The 17,919-nt window shown below is 42.6% G+C and overlaps 2 protein-coding genes across 3 annotated transcripts; both read right to left on the reverse strand.

Annotated features, from left to right (window-relative positions):
- Positions 1-707: 707 nt before the first annotated feature.
- Positions 708-6,919, reverse strand: LOC131218607 (putative B3 domain-containing protein At5g66980). 2 transcript variants are annotated; one of them, XM_058213247.1, is made up of 4 exons: positions 6,806-6,919; positions 3,894-4,254; positions 3,285-3,412; positions 708-1,178 (listed from the first exon to the last, which is right to left on the reverse strand). In XM_058213247.1, exons 1-4 carry the CDS (start codon positions 6,833-6,835, stop codon positions 933-935), a joined length of 765 nt encoding a protein of 254 aa, XP_058069230.1. In that variant the 5' UTR covers positions 6,836-6,919; the 3' UTR covers positions 708-932. The 2 variants fall into 2 exon arrangements, with proteins under 2 accessions (XP_058069230.1, XP_058069228.1); XM_058213245.1 differs by having other exon boundaries at positions 6,776-6,863.
- Positions 6,920-10,012: 3,093 nt separating this feature from the next.
- Positions 10,013-12,316, reverse strand: LOC131218608 (B3 domain-containing protein REM10-like). Its single transcript, XM_058213248.1, has 3 exons — positions 12,235-12,316; positions 11,284-11,399; positions 10,013-10,397 (listed from the first exon to the last, which is right to left on the reverse strand). The coding sequence occupies exons 1-3, from the start codon at positions 12,248-12,250 to the stop codon at positions 10,119-10,121; spliced, it is 411 nt and encodes a 136-aa protein (XP_058069231.1). The 5' UTR covers positions 12,251-12,316; the 3' UTR covers positions 10,013-10,118.
- Between the last annotated feature and the right edge of the window lie 5,603 nt (positions 12,317-17,919).

Here is a 17,919-nt window from a genome sequence, read left to right on the forward strand (position 1 = left end):
GGATTTTTTGCAAACATCACGATGGGCCCCAATAGCTATCGACCCCAGTGTTACACGCTCAAAATCAAAATTTTGAATAGGCCCAGCACAAACAGTTCAAAATCTGGGCCCAATCCAACCACAGGCCGGACCCGTTGACAGCCCTATCCGTAGGGCGACGCTGCTGTACAGGTAGGAGCCATACACGCAACTTGTAAAGGCCTTCTTGAGGCCAGCCCTCCTCGAATCCTTCAATCAAGGGTGGCAATTGACCAGCCCACCGACCCGACAGGCCCGATGCGGCAACGCCGACCTGACAAGCCCGACACAGCAACGGGCCTGCACTTGGACCTTCCATGCATGGCTCAATTAATTTTCAGATTGGGCTTGGGGTCAAGTCATTTTGGCCCCGACAAAACCCAGACCATTGCCACCCCTACTTGGAATAAGCTCATTCTACAGTGGTTGCGGATGGGCCCGCCATGATCTGTGCATGGCATCTAACTTGTCTAGTAGGATCGCCCTATTGTGAAAGACGGACGCTGTGAAAATAGGACGATCTGACATCATGTGGGCTACCATGTGAATTTTGGGCTTCTAGGTGGTTGTCAAGATGATTTTTATGGTAGGGCCCACCTTAGCGCACAGGTTGGATGGAATATGGTGGGCCCACAAAGGTATAACAAGCAAGTGAATAAGTGAATAAGCAAGGTGAATGAACATATTAATAACCTCTACAAGCATATAACTTTTCACACACAAATAGGTTCAAATACATTGTTCTACATAACTCATATACAACAAATGTACACAATTTCGTCGTGCAATTTTCATCCGAACCGTAAGATTTTTTCTTGGAATTGATCGGAATTTCTCCAGCGTAACACCCCAAAAACCCAAACCCGGTTGATTTCGATCTTTGTATTGGGAAGAACAACACCCAAGGTCTTAATTCACTCCAATGTTGCACGGAGAATATGAACCCTTATCACATTCTGTTGTATGAACTCAAAAACACACTTATCGCCTTTACGCAATTTGTTCCCGGTCCAAAAATCGCGCCACCCGGCCCCGAAATAGGTTCGGCCATCCTTGCAGTGATTGATCCTCACAGGCCATAGCTTACCACTCGAACCACGAAAGAACTTCGATACTACACCTCTAAGGTCATTGTCTCTCGCGAATCCCTTTGGAATTTTCTGCGTAGTATAATCTTTTCAATAGTAAACAGAAATCATAGTGCGATAATGTGATCTAAAAACAAAACAAAACGAAACGAAAAAATAGAATGGGAGAAAATGCCCAACTCATGGGTGGCTCAAGATAATTTATTTGGGAACATGATATATACAAATACAGTATATATGATCTAGAGCAAATAGGTTCATTGCTCCGGGCCAGAATACGATTAATCCGGCATGGGCTATGTGAGCTCTGAGTAGTTTGCCAGAGGTACATTTCGAGGCGTTTGGATGTTTAATTGAATTGGGTTGCTAGAATTCAACTCAATCAAGAGTACATGACTAAGGCGGAGCTAGCCCCAAATCGATTCCATGTCCAACTCGGAATGCCTGGTATTGTGAGCAGCGGCTCGTTGCTAGAATGAATTAAAATGGGTCATTATTTCGTGTAATAAGGGAGTGGATTGATTGAAATTCATGTCAAATAAATAGCAAAAGCACACCTTATCTTAAAAGGGGGAAAACAGAGAAGGAAATTGTAAAGAGAATCCTCATTGTATGCGATCACCATGTACCGCTCAAACCGTAAGGGAAATTTCATAGGATAGCTATAAGACGATGGCTTTATCAGATGGAATGTTGGGTAGTTAATACACATGTTCATAGGATGAGTGTAGTTGAAATGAGGATGTTGAGATGCATCAGTGTCAAGACGAGGAATGGTAGAATTAAAAATAAATGCATTCGAGACTTAGGAGTAGCTTAACATATAATATAAGATCAGGGAAAATAGACTTTAGATGATTTGGTTATGTGCTATGGAGATCAAGAACTACACTAGTTAGAAGAAGCAAGTCGGTACATGTTCAAGGCTCTAAAAGGGTAAGGAGAAGGTATAGAAGGAATGGGTGGAGGTAGTAAGAAAAAGACCTGATGATGGCCTATGGAGCACCTGAAGTGGTGGCCCTTGATAGAATAGATGGTGGAACAGGATTCATGTGACTGACCCCATTTATTTGGGATAAGGCTTATACAATGATGATGAATAATTGTAGTTGCAGTTGTGGCAGCTACAAAAGACAACAGCAAGCATTCTACTTAAGAGTAAACATGGTACAGATTGGTGAAGCTCTTGATCAAAATGCACCACCCAATCAAATCTGGCAGACGAGATTTAGCTTCATGCTTACATGAGACTGATCTTGATAGAAAGTTACGTTAATTAGATTCTCTACAATGGTGCTTGCAAATACTATCAGAAGCAAACATAGGGGAAATTGGCAATTGCAAATTGATGATTTGGGGTGGTTGGGGACAGCTTGAATAAGGTGGGTGCTTCAGAAGCTCAATTGAACTAAATCACAATCCATTCAATTCATTAAATACAAAATGACCAAAGTAACTTTCAATTCAAGGGCTATCCCTTCAATCCATAATGACAACCCAACCTGAGAAACAATAATAATTTCAATTCAAGGGCTATCCCTTCATGAAGATAGACCCACTAGTCATCTTTTGCATTCTTGAATTGAATTATTGAAATTCAATTAAATTGAACAGCCAAACATAGTTTTAGTTTAGTGGTGGAATCAAATTGAAAATGCATTAGCAATTTTTACACCAGTCAAGATTCAAATTACCTCACTTTGCCGATCAGAGGCAAGTGTCTTCATGTGTTTCCATCTAAAGCACACAATTCAAGCTAATGCTTCACAATCACATTCTTCATGATTCTCAAGGGCGTTGAGATTTCCACTCCATAAGAGATGGAAACTTGCATCTGTGCGTACAGATTTTGCTCCTTAAGCTTTTAAATGACACATGAGATGACCTGACTGTTCATTCATTCCTACAAGTACTAGGCGCAAACCATGGTACAAAAATCATGCCAATCAGATGATCCTAAACATCCAATCAATAGTGTGAAAAATGTACAGTCAATATCGAACAGAGAAACAAAATAGGCCCAATCATCATCTTGAAATATCTATTTGATTCGCAGAATGCAGTCTAAGCAAACCAGATACAAGATATCCAAACACCAAGAACATCTTTTGATGCGCTAAAGCTTAGTAGTTCAAAGAAACAACTGTAAGACCGTAAAGCATTAAGAGTAGAACGTACCATGTTATATAGCCTCCAAGATGCAGTAAAATGGGGATACTTTAACTTGAATGGGCAAAAATCAGCTTCAAACACCACCTTTGTTTCAATCTCATCCGAATGTCTCCTTTTTGACCGAACATTACCACCTGTATCATGTAATTGTAAGTTGAATGTTGATAGACGACAACATCAACAACAAAAAATGGTAGAGTTTGAGGATAAATTATAGTGTCTTGATGCATTAGGACCTGACTAACATCCTGATACGCCCATCCATGCATGTGGGCCCCATCATTTGGTCATCCATATCATTAATCAGATGCCACTTGATTTGGGATTCCACAAAAGTCTCTCATATTGGAAGATTATATAATTCTACAAACATTGGCCTAAAAATGTATGGTTGAGAAAATATAACAGATAGAGAAAGGCCAAACATTAGATGGTAAGGATATTTGATTCTGGTTGATTTTTTGAACACCCCATTTATAGTGGGGCCTATCAGATCACCAAACCATGGCCCTCATGTATCAAGACCCGTAGCGGCCTGTTTGGTTACCATCAAACTTCTATTCAGATAAGCTATTCTAGACACATCCAAAGAAAATAATAGTCACATGAACTCACAATTCGTTCCACCCCGTAAAGCCAATTTCTTGTTTTGGACTCTTCGGATGTATTTACAAGGACAGACGGCGGTTCCTTTGATGGAATTTTCTCTTTTGTCCCACTGATCATAGTCCTTCTCACATCCACTTGTACCAAATATCTTAACTTCAAATTCAGAACTATCATCATACCCAAAAACTAAAAAATCTCCGGTTTGTATTGAATTGTCTTCCACAAAGGACTGCCAACCATTTCCAAAGTACAAGTTGCCGACAATATTTTCCACCTCTACAAGCCAAAATCTACCCGCGCAATTTTTGAGGATCGAACTTTCAAGTAATTTTCCATTAAAGTTCTTGATAAAAGCTGGTGGTATCCGCTATAAAATAAAACACTTTAGCTTAACAACAACAATAATAAACATTGCCCATCAAGTAACAGAATCAAACTCCAACTTCATAAAACAGGTGTTTGTACAGTTGGAAGCTTTTGCAGGTAATACTAGGATGGTGGAAGTAATCTTAGTCTGATATGCATTGATTGAAAAAGCTATATAGTTCTTTAAGGATGTGTTTGGATGCAAATTCACTATTTAATTGAATTGAAGTTTGTTAAATGAACTAAACAAAGAGAAAACACATGTGATGTATATTAAGAAAAGGGCTGGGACACTTGCTATATGACAGTTTCATGGTGCTCACAAGACGGTGTGGTCCTTACCGTGTGGCCCACCTTGATATTCATAATATGTATCCATACCGTCCATCCGTTTTTCCAGATCATTTTAGTGGATTATCCAAAAAATGAAGCAGATGCAATTATCAGGTGGACCATACCATAGGAAACAGTGGTGATTGACCATTAATGGGACACAAGTTTTGGATCAAGCTGATCTTTGTTTTTCCCTTCATCCAAGATTATGTGACCTTATCAACGGATTGGATGGCATATAAGCACTGTCGAAACATTAAGGTGCACCCTAAGAAGTTTTTAATGGTAGGATGTTCAATCACCATGTTTCTTATGTTATGGTCTACCTGCTAATTGGATCTGCTTCTTTTTTTTCTTTTTTTTTTTTACAATCGCCTAAAATGACCTGGAAAAACGGATGGACGGGGTGGATACAGAATATGCACATCAAGGCCGGCCCCACAGTAAGGGCCACAACCTCTAGGGTGAGAGAGGAGTAAACAACTTAGAACAAGCAATCACTTATAGGCAACTGGAGCACAACCCTACCACCTTTAATTCCCACCAACATGCCATTTATTTAGAAAATTCATACAATGAAAACAACAGGCCCCATCACGAAGTTACCCTTCTCTAAAGTGGGCCATGCCTGTATGTTGGGTCATGCAAGACAGGCCTTATCTGTTTTCCAGGTTATGAAATCATGGTGGAGTCTGCCTTTTTCATGCTACTGATGTCAGGCAAAGGTATATGTCGGGAGAAAGATGGGTATGGTACCACAATTTGTGGTCCCTGTTGAACATTTGTACATGTAGCATGTGTAATTCAAATTCAACCATCCAAATCATTGAACTCACCATAGATAGATTATAACCTTTAAATAATATTACTTGAACTATCATAATATATAATAAAAATTAATCTATTGCTCTCGCCTCTCTGAGCACCATGATAAGTTACAGTGCCCTTAGTTGCATCGGGACACTTGAATAAACCATTACATCGATTTACATTGCCCATTGGGTCCACCACTCCATCCCAATGCAAGCCAGGCCTAGAAGGCAGACAGGCCGACTTTACCCATTGACAACCCTAGCCCTTGGCTTAAATGTGGTGTATCATCTAATGGTTGGAGTGGATTTTATATAAGCATCGTAGTAGGCCAGATAAAAATCAAGAGTGGACGTCTCTCTCCCAGCAATTTCTTTAGGCATGGCCCCCCGAATCATGGGTCAGCCTAATTTTTAGCTATGGACTTATAATGGGATTAAGTATCTAATTGTCGAAGTGAATCTCACATGTACATTATAGTGAGTCCTAACCTTTTACCATAGGATTAGTCAGTTCTAGTTCTTAATAAGTGTAAGGAGGGTATATAACTCGAGCCTGATTAATTTAAGGGGCATTCTATAAAATTTCATTTTTAACCTTTCATTTTTTTTTATAAAATTTCATTTTTAACCTTTCAATTTTTTAAATTGTTCGAAGAGGGATGCATGTTATTATTTTTGAGGGGGGCCACCAAAATTTCATTTTTAGCCTTTCATTTTTTTTGTAATTGTTAGAAGAGGGATGCATGTTATTATTTTTGAGGGGGGCCACCATGATGTGTATGTGTAATCCACTTACCATTACCATTAGATGTGTAAACATGATATCATGTGATTCCGTGCGCCACACCAAAGGAGACGGTTAGCTGTGAGACATCCATCCTTGCTTTTTGCAGGGCCCACCGTGATGATTACATAAGATCCACTCGGACCATTAAGTGTCACACCAACATTTAGGCCTAGGGCCCAAAAATAATCCCATCCCTGATTCAGGTTGGCTACACCAACGGGAACAGCATTGAGGGTGATCATTGCCTTGTACATTATTTTATAATCGTGTGGTCCACCTGAATCATGGACGGGACTAATTTTCTCAACATAGGCCTAGAATTGGGTGACACAACACATGGTCGGGGTGGATTTTAAATAAACGTCACGGTGGGGCCCACCCAAGCCGCAACCCATTTTCTCACACGGTTGACTTGAGAGGCTGTTAAGAAATCTAACTGTAAGGTTTTGGATAAAGCTGATATGTGGTGGAAGTGGGTTTTGTCTACCAACTTTTTTTCCATCTCAATTAAAATGGATTTTGGAGGGAGAAAGAAAAAAAAAATGACTGAAAAGTCAATTAAATTATTAAAAAAATACAGAAAAACATACCATTTTCTCTGTAAAATCTCCAATCATCACCTTAAAGAAGCATGCTCTCTTCGTTTCCATCACCGTTCTCTTCGTCCTTCGGAGAGAGATGTTGCGATGATCTGAGAAAATTGCAGAATCGCTGGATTGAAAAGTTGTGTGGAACAGACTCTCGTGATGGTTCACCACCATTTTGACATCTTGCGGTGGCTCTTTCTCCCGGGAGCGGATTTGCTGGTTACCCAGAAAACCTTAGTGGGTGTTACCCCAACCATGTGGGGTCCATATTGATGTTTATTTTCATATCCACGCCGTCCATTTGTTTTTTCATATCATTTTATTATTCGATCTCAAACCTTAAGTAGATAAAAAATCTCAGGTAGAGCACACAACTAGAAACAGTGATGAATAACTATTAAAAACTTTTTGTGGGCCACAAAATTTTTAGATCAATCCGTTCTTTTCATTTTCTCTTCATCTAAATGTTCTTGACATTATCAACAGGTTGGATGGGAGTTAAAAATTACTGAACCCTTAAGATTAGCCCTTTAAATTTTTTAATGGTGATGGACTCAATGACCACTTTTTCCTGTGGTGTGGTCTACCTGAGATTTGGATCCTCTTAATTTTTGAGATCACACCTAAGATGGTCCGGAGAAAAGGATAGTCAGCGTAGATATACAACACATCATCAAGGTAGGCCCCACGGTAAGGGTAACACCCACTAAGGTGTTACCTGGGTAACACCTAATCCACTCCCTTCTCTCCTTGTAAAGTGGCAATTATGTAAAGCTATCCAGACCATCCAAATAGTGGGTCACATTGTGGATGGCCTATATCTCTAAAATCATGCTAAAAATGAAATCTAACCATCATCAAAATGGATGGTCGAGAGTAAACTAGTCAGCGGCCCAAATTCTCCATCTACATTCAGGGGGGAAAATGTGTATCGACGGAAGGCCACCAATCCATTTTCAAAACGGTGGTAAACATTGATAAAGAGTCTATTCCCTCTAGGGGTACACGTGCCATACATGCCTGATGTTGATTTGATTTGCCGTAGACCCAGAAACTTCAATGATGGCACAGCTCAACTACCAGATTAGATAGCTCTGGTTGAATGTGAACGTCATTTGCAACGGTTACTTTTGAATGCCCTTATCGCAGGGCTATGACAGTCCGATCACCTTGGATATTTTCATATGGTGTATCAACATCATGGCCCACCAGAACAACGGTTTAGATCATCAAAATGGTTTTTGATGTGTACGTTTAGGATGGATCGCGAACAGAACTTTGATTCAAGAGAAGTGCGTACTAGCATGACAAAACATAAACGAGATTTTGAAAATCCAGCAAAAGATATGCGATAATATCGTGAAATCTTTCTAATTTATCGTGAATTTAACGTAAAAATATTTAGAACTTAAAATACTACATTCAGACCATTTAGCATTTTATTTATTAATTTATTATAAATATTTATTTTTGGCCTAATTTTCCTAACAATATCCCGAGAAAACATCAAAATCTGATAATCTCCAGAGAATTCATATCCCGAGAAATTGCCTAGAATGAGATTTGTCACTCTGACCTAGTGAGATTTGTCATCATAACGCATAGGCGCTGTTCCACGCAGAGAATGTAGATCTTCGCACGAATATATGTACTGTACTCGCGTCTCCATTTTGTACAAGTGGGGCCCATCTTCATTGATCCAGACCATTGGCAGTTTTCTAGGATGCGTATGAACCAAGCAATAAAAATTATCTCTACCGTACGATCCCGATGCATGAGCCCACGAACGGTGATTTACTGCAGGCCCACCGTTCGAGGACCTAAACAATTAAACTCACAGGGACCTACGTGGCACGAATATCAGGTCAGTCCAATCATCATGTGGGCCCTACCATCAGAATCCATGAACCTTGATCTTTCTATCCAACGGCCGCATCAATGTGATGATTTAACCTGACCTTCAAGTTGCCCAAGATTTACGTGATTTTTTTCAACCAGGAGATCTTCATGGTAGCAGGTTTCCAGCGACAGGTCGTGCAGCGGGACTCGCTACTGAAGTGACAGGTCACAATGTATGTGTTGTATCACACCGTACATCCACGTGGAGAGATAATTTCAATGCATGGGCCAGAGAAGGGCTAAAATACTCTTATCATGTGGCCGTACATGATCATCGGTTCAGATTTAACTATTAGATTATTCATTTATTGATCCAATAAGCCAGTGTAATCATTTTAAATTGAATTTGGGTGCAAGGCTCAAACGATGGCCTTTATATCTAAGTAATTGAGTCAGATATAAAAATCTAAGTTGTGTCAACATTAGAGGTAAGAAATGTGATGGGTAAGCCTGTAGTCCAATAAATAAATATTTTAGTCCCCTTACTAATAAGTGTGAGAAAACCCTAATTTTATTGAAAGTTATTTTAAAGAGCATGAGGTGCGGATGATCAAGGATCCTGTCAAAATTCCTTTATCATGCATAGATGATCCTTAAGATTAATACATTAAATCTTATTGCGTTAAACCCTAGTCTTTTCATTCAGGTACACCTTGAGATTATTGCGTTAAATCTCCTTTATTATGCATAGATGATCCGTCAATTCCGCAATACAGATATGTTATCCAAAGCTCGAGTAGACCCCACTACAAAAAATAGCAGAGAGGCTGATGCCCACCATTAAAAATTTCTAAAGGCCACAAAAGATTTAGATCAAGCTAATATTTGTTTTTTAGTTTCTTTAATGTCTTTATTAACTTATGAATAATTTGGATCTCAAATAAACATTTAGGTGTATCTTAGGAAGGCTACCTCATTCTTTAGCTCATGTCTTAAAATTATCTTCCCAAATGGATGGACGAAGTGGATATAAAATACAAAACATACAAAAATACAAAACATACATCATGACGAGAGCAACTAAAACTTTAGTAGGGAGTCTCGCTACCCAACCTTCCGTAGCTAATCTGCATCTGTTTCCTGTGCGAAGGCTAATTTCTGGACACACCAACCTCCACCATGAGCTGCTTAGAGACGAACGATCCCATCATCGGCTCCATGGCCACCGTGATAAATATTTTTTTAGATCATTTTAAATATGATGTCAAAAAATAGAGGCAGTTTTGAATACTCAAGTAAACCACACCATAAAAAGAAATGGAAATTAAAAGAACTATAATTGGAAACTTCCTAATATCATCTTGATGTTAATTTTCCATTCGTAAGTCACATGGAGTTGGATGAAGTGAAAAGATAAATATCAACTTAATTCAAAATTTCTGTAAACCGTTAATAGCTCGACAAATATAGAGTAGGTCGCACCACACGAACAACTCAGATTTCACAACTAGAACTCAAATTGGGCATTCTTCACTTTAGTAGCCTGCCTTCCAATACGAATGTCCATCACGTCTTTCATAGAAGGAACGGTCTCAAAGAAGCACACATCTCCTACTTTCATTCCATTACCAACAGCAAATTCGGTCCAACCGCTTCTGAAAAAAGTGCTGCAACTATACCTCTGGCGATCAATCGTCACCGTCCACAACCTTTGTTCTGGATCTCTAAGGGTCATCGTGCGTCCGATCGTAAGGTCATTTGTCAGTGTAAACTCCTTCGAAATGCACTGCACCCAAAAGAGCGGCGTGGATGAGGACAACACGTGGCACAATACCATACAGTGATTTGATCCATCCATCAAGTTGGACTCATGTGCAGGTGTGGCCCTGGATCTAATCAGCGGATTGGATTGAATTTTATGGCAAGTGATCTTCATGATCGGGCCTATCTTTTGAACGGAGCAGATTTTCATTTTCACTGCGAAGAGAGATGGATGGACTAGACCACAAGGACCACTTGATGTGAAAATCAGGTTGATCCACTCATCGAGCAGGACACAAAATCAAAATCAACAGACAGCCAATGATGTATGATGTGATTCAATGCTCGGGAGCGCGCCCACCTGATGAGCGGTTCTAAGTATTTTTAGGACAACTGATCATCATGGTTGGGCCCACCTTTTACATGGACAGCATTCCCCACACAGATAACGGTGGGGCTACCATGAGAAACGACCCTAGTATGAACTTTCACACGTGCAAATAATCTAAGACAGTAGTCCACACACATCATCCGTTGCATGCATCCTCAACTGGTGTGGCCCACCTAAGTCTTAGAATGGCCTTGGTTTTGTAGCGTCGCTTCATCCTGGTGGGTTGGACCTGATGAATCGGTTAGATGGCCACATTCCATCCGAAAGTTTCCATGGTAGCCAACCCCTACCCGATGTCTTCCATTTTCCCTCTGGTGTGGCCCACCTTAGTTATGGATCAGTCTGACTTTTGGGAACTAGACCTAGTATGAGAATGCACATCTAATGAACGGGTTAGATGGCACTCAGACATCCAGGTGGGCACCACAAAGCTTCAATGAATGGTTATTTGCTGACACCCTCAATGTTGCAACGGCCACTGTATACATGCCAAAGAGAAAGGGTAGAAGATAAATCTCACCATATATGGCTTCATGACATTAGATCGATTAATCACAGCCTTGAAATGGTAATTGTTTGGGTTGAGGTGAGAGCTCTCTCTCTCAACGACTTCCTTTTCTGCTTTCAACCGTTTACCTGAAAAACCACATTAAATATATATAACTAAAAATGAGAAAGAGGAGTTTGCTAGCCGTTGGATCTAAATTGATCATGTTCAATGATCCAGACCATTGAGCTACAAAGAGAAGCAATTGATACTGGCTGCCTTGAAATTCTTCAAGACTGGAAGGACCTGAATTTTCAATCAATGTCCCACAAAACAATGGTTCAGTTCTGTCATTTGGTCGGGTTTGATCGGGTCCTGTAGTACCCATACCCGGGATGATATGGTTTGGGTCTTGCCGGGTCTGAGTCTTGTTCCTGAGACCCGAACCCAGAGTCAATTGATTTTATGGTCCATTGATCTTAATCTAAGTTTTGAGTTGGGTTATGAGCAAATAAGAGCATTTATGTGGTGGATGGATTGGATTACACATACATGTCCTACTTTGACAACTGTTCGAGTTGAGTTGAGTTGGCCCACCTGATGAATGAATTAGATTACACATGCATGTCCCACTCTGACAACTATAAAACTAATGTTGAGCATACCTAGTCTGGACCAGGATTGATTGCATATGATAAAAAGTGGAAATTACAATTAAAGAGGTTATGTGAACTTTTATAAGAAAATCAATGTGATCTCTTTAATTCTCTTGATTATTGCTATGGACTGTCCAGTTGGACAAATGTACTTGAGAGACTTAAGCATGATTGCTTTAAGATGAGGAAGATGGGATTGTGCTATTAAAAATCAATATAAACATTATCCATTAGAAATATGGATGTCATTGTTAGGTCTATATGCGGAATTGACGAAGGACCTTGCTGTGCATTGGATGTGGAGATCAAAGAGAGGGAGATAGCTTACCTATCTGAGACTTCATTACTGTAGAATCAGATTACTGGAGTCTTACTTTCCTTACCCCCTCTAGAGAAGACGAGATGGGACTTTTCTTTTCTTTTCTTTTTCTATCGATGGTGTTGGATTGAGACCCAGCCTATTTTTATATTTGTGAGGGGCGGAGGCGTTTGAAACCCATCAAAACTCCTTTCCCCGAAAAGGCTCGACTGTGAATCCCAATTCCCTTATACTATTGTGTGCGTACCACAGTAACAACACACCACCCCTTACACAAATTCTAGATGTATCACAACTAAGTGGGGCCTGCCGGTGCACCCAATCACATTATTGAATTTATGGGATAATCCAGACAGTTGATTAATAAGGCACACCTTACAGGATTCTTACATTGATATCAATAATCTCAACCATAAATCATGATGACTAAAGGCCTTATGTCAAGCCCGTGTCCTAATGTCCATCTCGTTCCGTAGGATCCCGCGGTCCTTTCGGTCAAATTTTGGTGACTTGCGACCATTAAATTTCATTTGCGCGCGACGTTGAGTTCCATCCTATAAACCCAAAGCGATTCAGTCCAAGACTTGCGCCATTGCGACCGCGTCGTCGCCGCGGTTCCGACGCCGCATCTCGTGCGCCAATCCAACATCTACATCACAAGTTTTGGCCCGCACACTATAAAGGTCGTGGACCGCATGTTGCGGGACCCACTTATCACATGGCACCATTCCCAACTGGGGTGACATCATCCAAAGTCATCATTGCTTTTTAGTCAAAGCAATGATTGTCTTACATCTCATTATAGCATGCCTCCTTGCAATTAATGATGGCCTTACAAAGCCATCATTACATATCTCTCTCCTACCTCTCTCTCCTTCTCCATTTCTATTCCTTGCAATCTCCAACCGTCCATGAAAGCTCCCCAAATCCAGCAACTTCAAGCTTTAGCCCCTCCTAATCCAACCCTCCAAACCCCATCTCCACCATTAAAATCCCTCCCTTGTAGCTGAAAAGACCGAAGGCGGAAGAAGAAGAAGATCTAGGGCCTTGAGGTGAGTGCTTCTCTCTCTCTCTCTCTCTCTCTCTCTCTCTCTCTCTCTCTCTCTCTCTCTCTCTCTCTCCCTTCCCCGTTTGTGGCCCACCTGATATATGAGTTTATAGACGCTATCCGCAAGTGGGACAGCCTTGCCGTACATCAAGCAGGGCCCTCCCTACTGATCGTCCAGCAGCACCATTGCTGCTCGTTTTTGGGGCAGGCCCTAAATGATGGGAAAGCACAAATCTCTGCTCGGTTTTTGGAGTGGAGTGGCTCACTGACATGGACCCCACCTTGATGTATGTGTCTTATATCCTCAACCGTCCATCTGCACGGCCCAAATCCGATGATTTGTGGGCTGCACAGTAACAGCAACCACAGGAAAGGTTACCTACTTGGACGAGCCTATTTACAAGAGAAACATAAATGTCGGCTTGACCTATGGGCCCCACCATGATCCATGTGTGGTGTCCACACCGTCCCATGGTTGGACATAGGACCCACATGGTACAGGTGCCTTACCCAAGTCGTCCATTCAGGACACTGCGCACCGAATTGTTGTAGCCTAAAAAACAAGAGAGAGAAAGAAAGAGAAAAAAAAAAGAAAGAAAGAAAGAAAGAAAAGAACTAATATAATAATAATACATATTATGTGGTAGGACCCACTTACTTTGAAGTACATCAGTTAGTGCACATCTACACCAGCTATATGGCTGCAGTTTGTACGTTGCAAGTCCTACAGGTCTGATTAGAGGTATGTGTGGGTCAGATCTGCACCGTCCAGCACTTTGGACGGTGGGTCAGATCCGAGCCATCCAGCAACTCATGTTGCTGTTGACGTCAGCCTTTGTGAGCTGACCTTGATGCATGTGTGATATCTGGACCGTCCATTCGCTGGGCGATCAGTAGCCTCAACTGTTGTGTCGTGTCAGCAGTTCTGTGGGTCACCAGACCATCCAGGTTATGGCCCCACATGATATATGTGTTGTGTCCATCCCTGTCTGTCCATCTCTGTGAGGCCTACCATGTGGATGTGTTGTATCCACCGTCCAATCACTTGATGGTGGGAAGCAGCTTGGCTGGTGCACCTCACACCACCTGCAAGGTTGTGTGTTGACGCAGCAGGTCCGTGAGACCCACCTGGATCGGAAGTGGATTGGGTGGAATGTCTCCCACCAGCCACCAGGATGGATGTGAAGTATATCCACACCGTCCACCAGCAGAGGATGGTGAAACTCCACATTGGTGTATAAATTCCATCTACACCGTCCATCCAGGCCTTAGCTCTGGACGTTGGAAGATCCAAATCTCTGGTGGGCCACACCCACGTGGACCCACATGTTATGTGTACTGCACCAAGACCGTCCGGCAAAGGACCGGGGGGGGGCGGGGCATGGTGTTTGTATTGTATCCTCATTGTCCAACCCTTGGATGGTGGGAAGGTGCTGACGCACTTGAAGTATCAGGTATTGTTGCATCCAAGCCCTCCTGTCACGTGTGTGGGGACCACACCATGATGTATGCATTTTATCTTGGCCGTCCACCATTTACATTCATCCGGACGGAGATCCCATGATGCATGCGTCTCATCCAACCATCCATCTGTGCTAGATATGGATGGACGGTGCTGTGGGTTGCATGGCCTTAGCATGTGTGTAGCATCCCTGTTATCCATTGTCCAGCAAAGGACGGTGGGACCCACATGATATACCAGCTGTTGTTGCAGCTAGGACTCCCAGCTGATGGGCCACCACGTGGCTCCCCCTTACCAATGTGTTGTAACCAGCCGTCCATCAGGACAGTGGTACCCACCGTAATCTATGCATCTTATCCACATTGTCCAATGTTAGGACGGTGGGTCCCACTATTGGCTGACGTCACTAAGTTCTATGGGTTTAATCAGGAGGTATGTTGATTCAAACCGTCTAATGGGTGGACCACACTTCAGTGGTGTGATCGTCTACCATTGAATCTGTTTGGGAGTCACATAGGTGCTGGATCATGCTTACACGGTGTCTACCATTGAATCTGTTTGGGAGTCACATAGGTGTTGGATCATGCTTACACGGTGCCGTGGGACCCACCATGATGCATTTATTATATTTGCACCGTCCATTCACCTAGACGGTGGGCCACCTTACTGTATGTACATATCCCTCACTGTCTAGTTGTCTGGACGGTGGGCCCTACTAAGATGTATGTGTTTTATATCCCACGCCGTTCATCTGGAATGGGACAGTGGGGGCCCACCTGCTGTGTAACCGCATCCCACCATGTTGTACGTATTCTATCCAGGCTACCCACTTGTCCATGCACCCATTAGGTCCAGCGTGCAGCTGGGCTGACCGTCCAAAGTGGCCCACCTGCTGTGTAAATTACATCCATGCTGTCCATATTTATCTGGTGGGGCCCATTTGGGAGGTGTAGGCCCACTTGTTAGCTGTACAGGGCCCACTTGCTATGAAGCCCATTATGATGTACATAGGGCCTTTATGTGAGGCCTATGTGATGAGGCATGACGCGATGTTTATGCGGCCCATGTTCGAGGCCCAACGTGATGTGTTTGAGGCCCATGTGATGGGGCCCACCTGTTATATATTTAATGCCCATGTGCAGGGCCCACATGTTGTGTATTTGGGGCCCATGGGTTGAGGCCCATTGTGATGTATTAGGGCCCGTGGGTTGTGGCCCATTGTGAGGTATTTGAGGCCCGATGTGATGTATGTGTGGCCGTTATGTTACGTATGAATCCCTTGTATGGGCCACTCCTTGGGAGCAATGTTGGTTAAACGGCCACATTGATGGGCAATGATGGTTGGATGTCCACATTATGACCTTCCTTAGGCCTTGTTCGACCGATTTGCCGATTCCAATTATCGATCGATTCTGATTGTCGTGGTCGATTGCCGATTAGCAATCGAGGCAGATTATCATGACCGATTTGCGGATTCTGATTATCGATCGATCCCGATTTTCGTGGCCGATTGACGTGACTGATTTGCCGATTCCCATTATTGATCGATCTTGATTGTCTTGGCCGATTGCCGATTAGCGATTAAAGCCGATTATCATGACCGATTGCCAATTCCAATTGACGTGATCGATTTACCGATTCTGATTATCGATCGTTTTCGATTTTTAAGGCCGATTGTATAGGCCGATTCCGATTGTCGAGGCCAAGTATCGAGGCTGATTCTGATTTGTCGAGGTCGATGGTATAGGCCTTTTGTCGAGGTCGAGTGTCAAGGTCGATTCCGAGTGTCGATTCCGATTGTCGAGGCTCAATGAGATGCATATGCGACCCGTATTTGAGGCCCATTGTGATGCATTTGAGGGCCAGGTGATGGAGCTCATTGTAATGTATGTTAGGCCCATGTGAAAAGCTCATCGTGATGTATATTAAGCTATTGAGTGAGGCCCATGATGTTGTATATTTGACCTTTATGAGAGGCCGTGGGCCCATTATATGTTTGGCTCTATGTGGGTCATTCCTTGGGGGCAATGTTGGTTAAATGTCCACATTGTCGAGGTCGATTGTTGATGCCAGTTGTTGATATCGATTATGAGTATGTGACAGCTTAGCATCATAATACATGCCCATACGCATCATCTGCATGTTTGTTATGAGATGTGGTTGATCATTGCATATATCATTAAGCATGTTATTATGAGACTCCTTGATAGGCGGAGGTTATCTCTGATGAGCACGCGATATGCGAAGGATTGATGCATGACTGGATCGTATGACTCATGCATCTCGCATTATGATTACTGTACGCCCTAGCGACACAAGGGTCGTAGCCTCCACAGGCATATTGTGGATGGCCAAATGGGACACCGAAAATGTTTGATTCTAGCATACGGGCGCCATAGATGTCCCTGGGTGAAAATCCCTAAACCTCCGTATCCAGGAAACGCCCCAACGTCGAGACCGAGTGGATACATGAGCGCTCGAGTGCCGAATACCAGGAGGTCGCGTCTCCCACTGTGTTGTGGTCGGTTGGGAGGGGGTGTGGCCTCACCCGCCTGAGGGTAGGGGGCAATACTAGGCTGAGTTTGACCAGCTCGTGAATGGGTTCGCTATCGACGTGCCGGATAGGTATTGACAGACTATTGGCCAGGCGGATAGTGAGGTTTCTTACGCTCACTTGGACTGTGCGGCTGGGAGAGCGACAATGCCATTTGGAGTGTACTAAACTCCGGTGATGATCCCAGAGATGAACTGTACTGATATGTGGATTTAGTGAGCAGGAGTTGCATACTCATTCATGCATTCATTCATTCACTATCCACTCAGGTTGGTGGTGCGCAACTATTTGTTACGTGTGCCTTCGCAATGGCCATGATTTCAGTTGGGGCGCTCGACTAACCTAAGATCAGAAATTTACCACATTGAGTCTGACTATCCAAATTTAGGTATGGGACTGGTTTAGATAGAAGTCCCTTGTGATGGACCCCATAGCCTGCGATACTACGTACTATCATCCCGACTTCACACTCCAGTATGGTCATTCCATTCGCACCGCATATTGCATAACATCCGCGGCATACGACATTTTGAGTTATTGTGTCTCTGCATTTATATGGCCTAGGTACAGCTGACACTATTTGTGTTACTCATCAGGAATGTATGTTGTATTGCATCTGATATTTGGCTA

Source organism: Magnolia sinica, chromosome 11 (genome assembly GCF_029962835.1).
Source record: "Magnolia sinica isolate HGM2019 chromosome 11, MsV1, whole genome shotgun sequence".
NCBI lineage: Eukaryota > Viridiplantae > Streptophyta > Magnoliopsida > Magnoliales > Magnoliaceae > Magnolia > Magnolia sinica.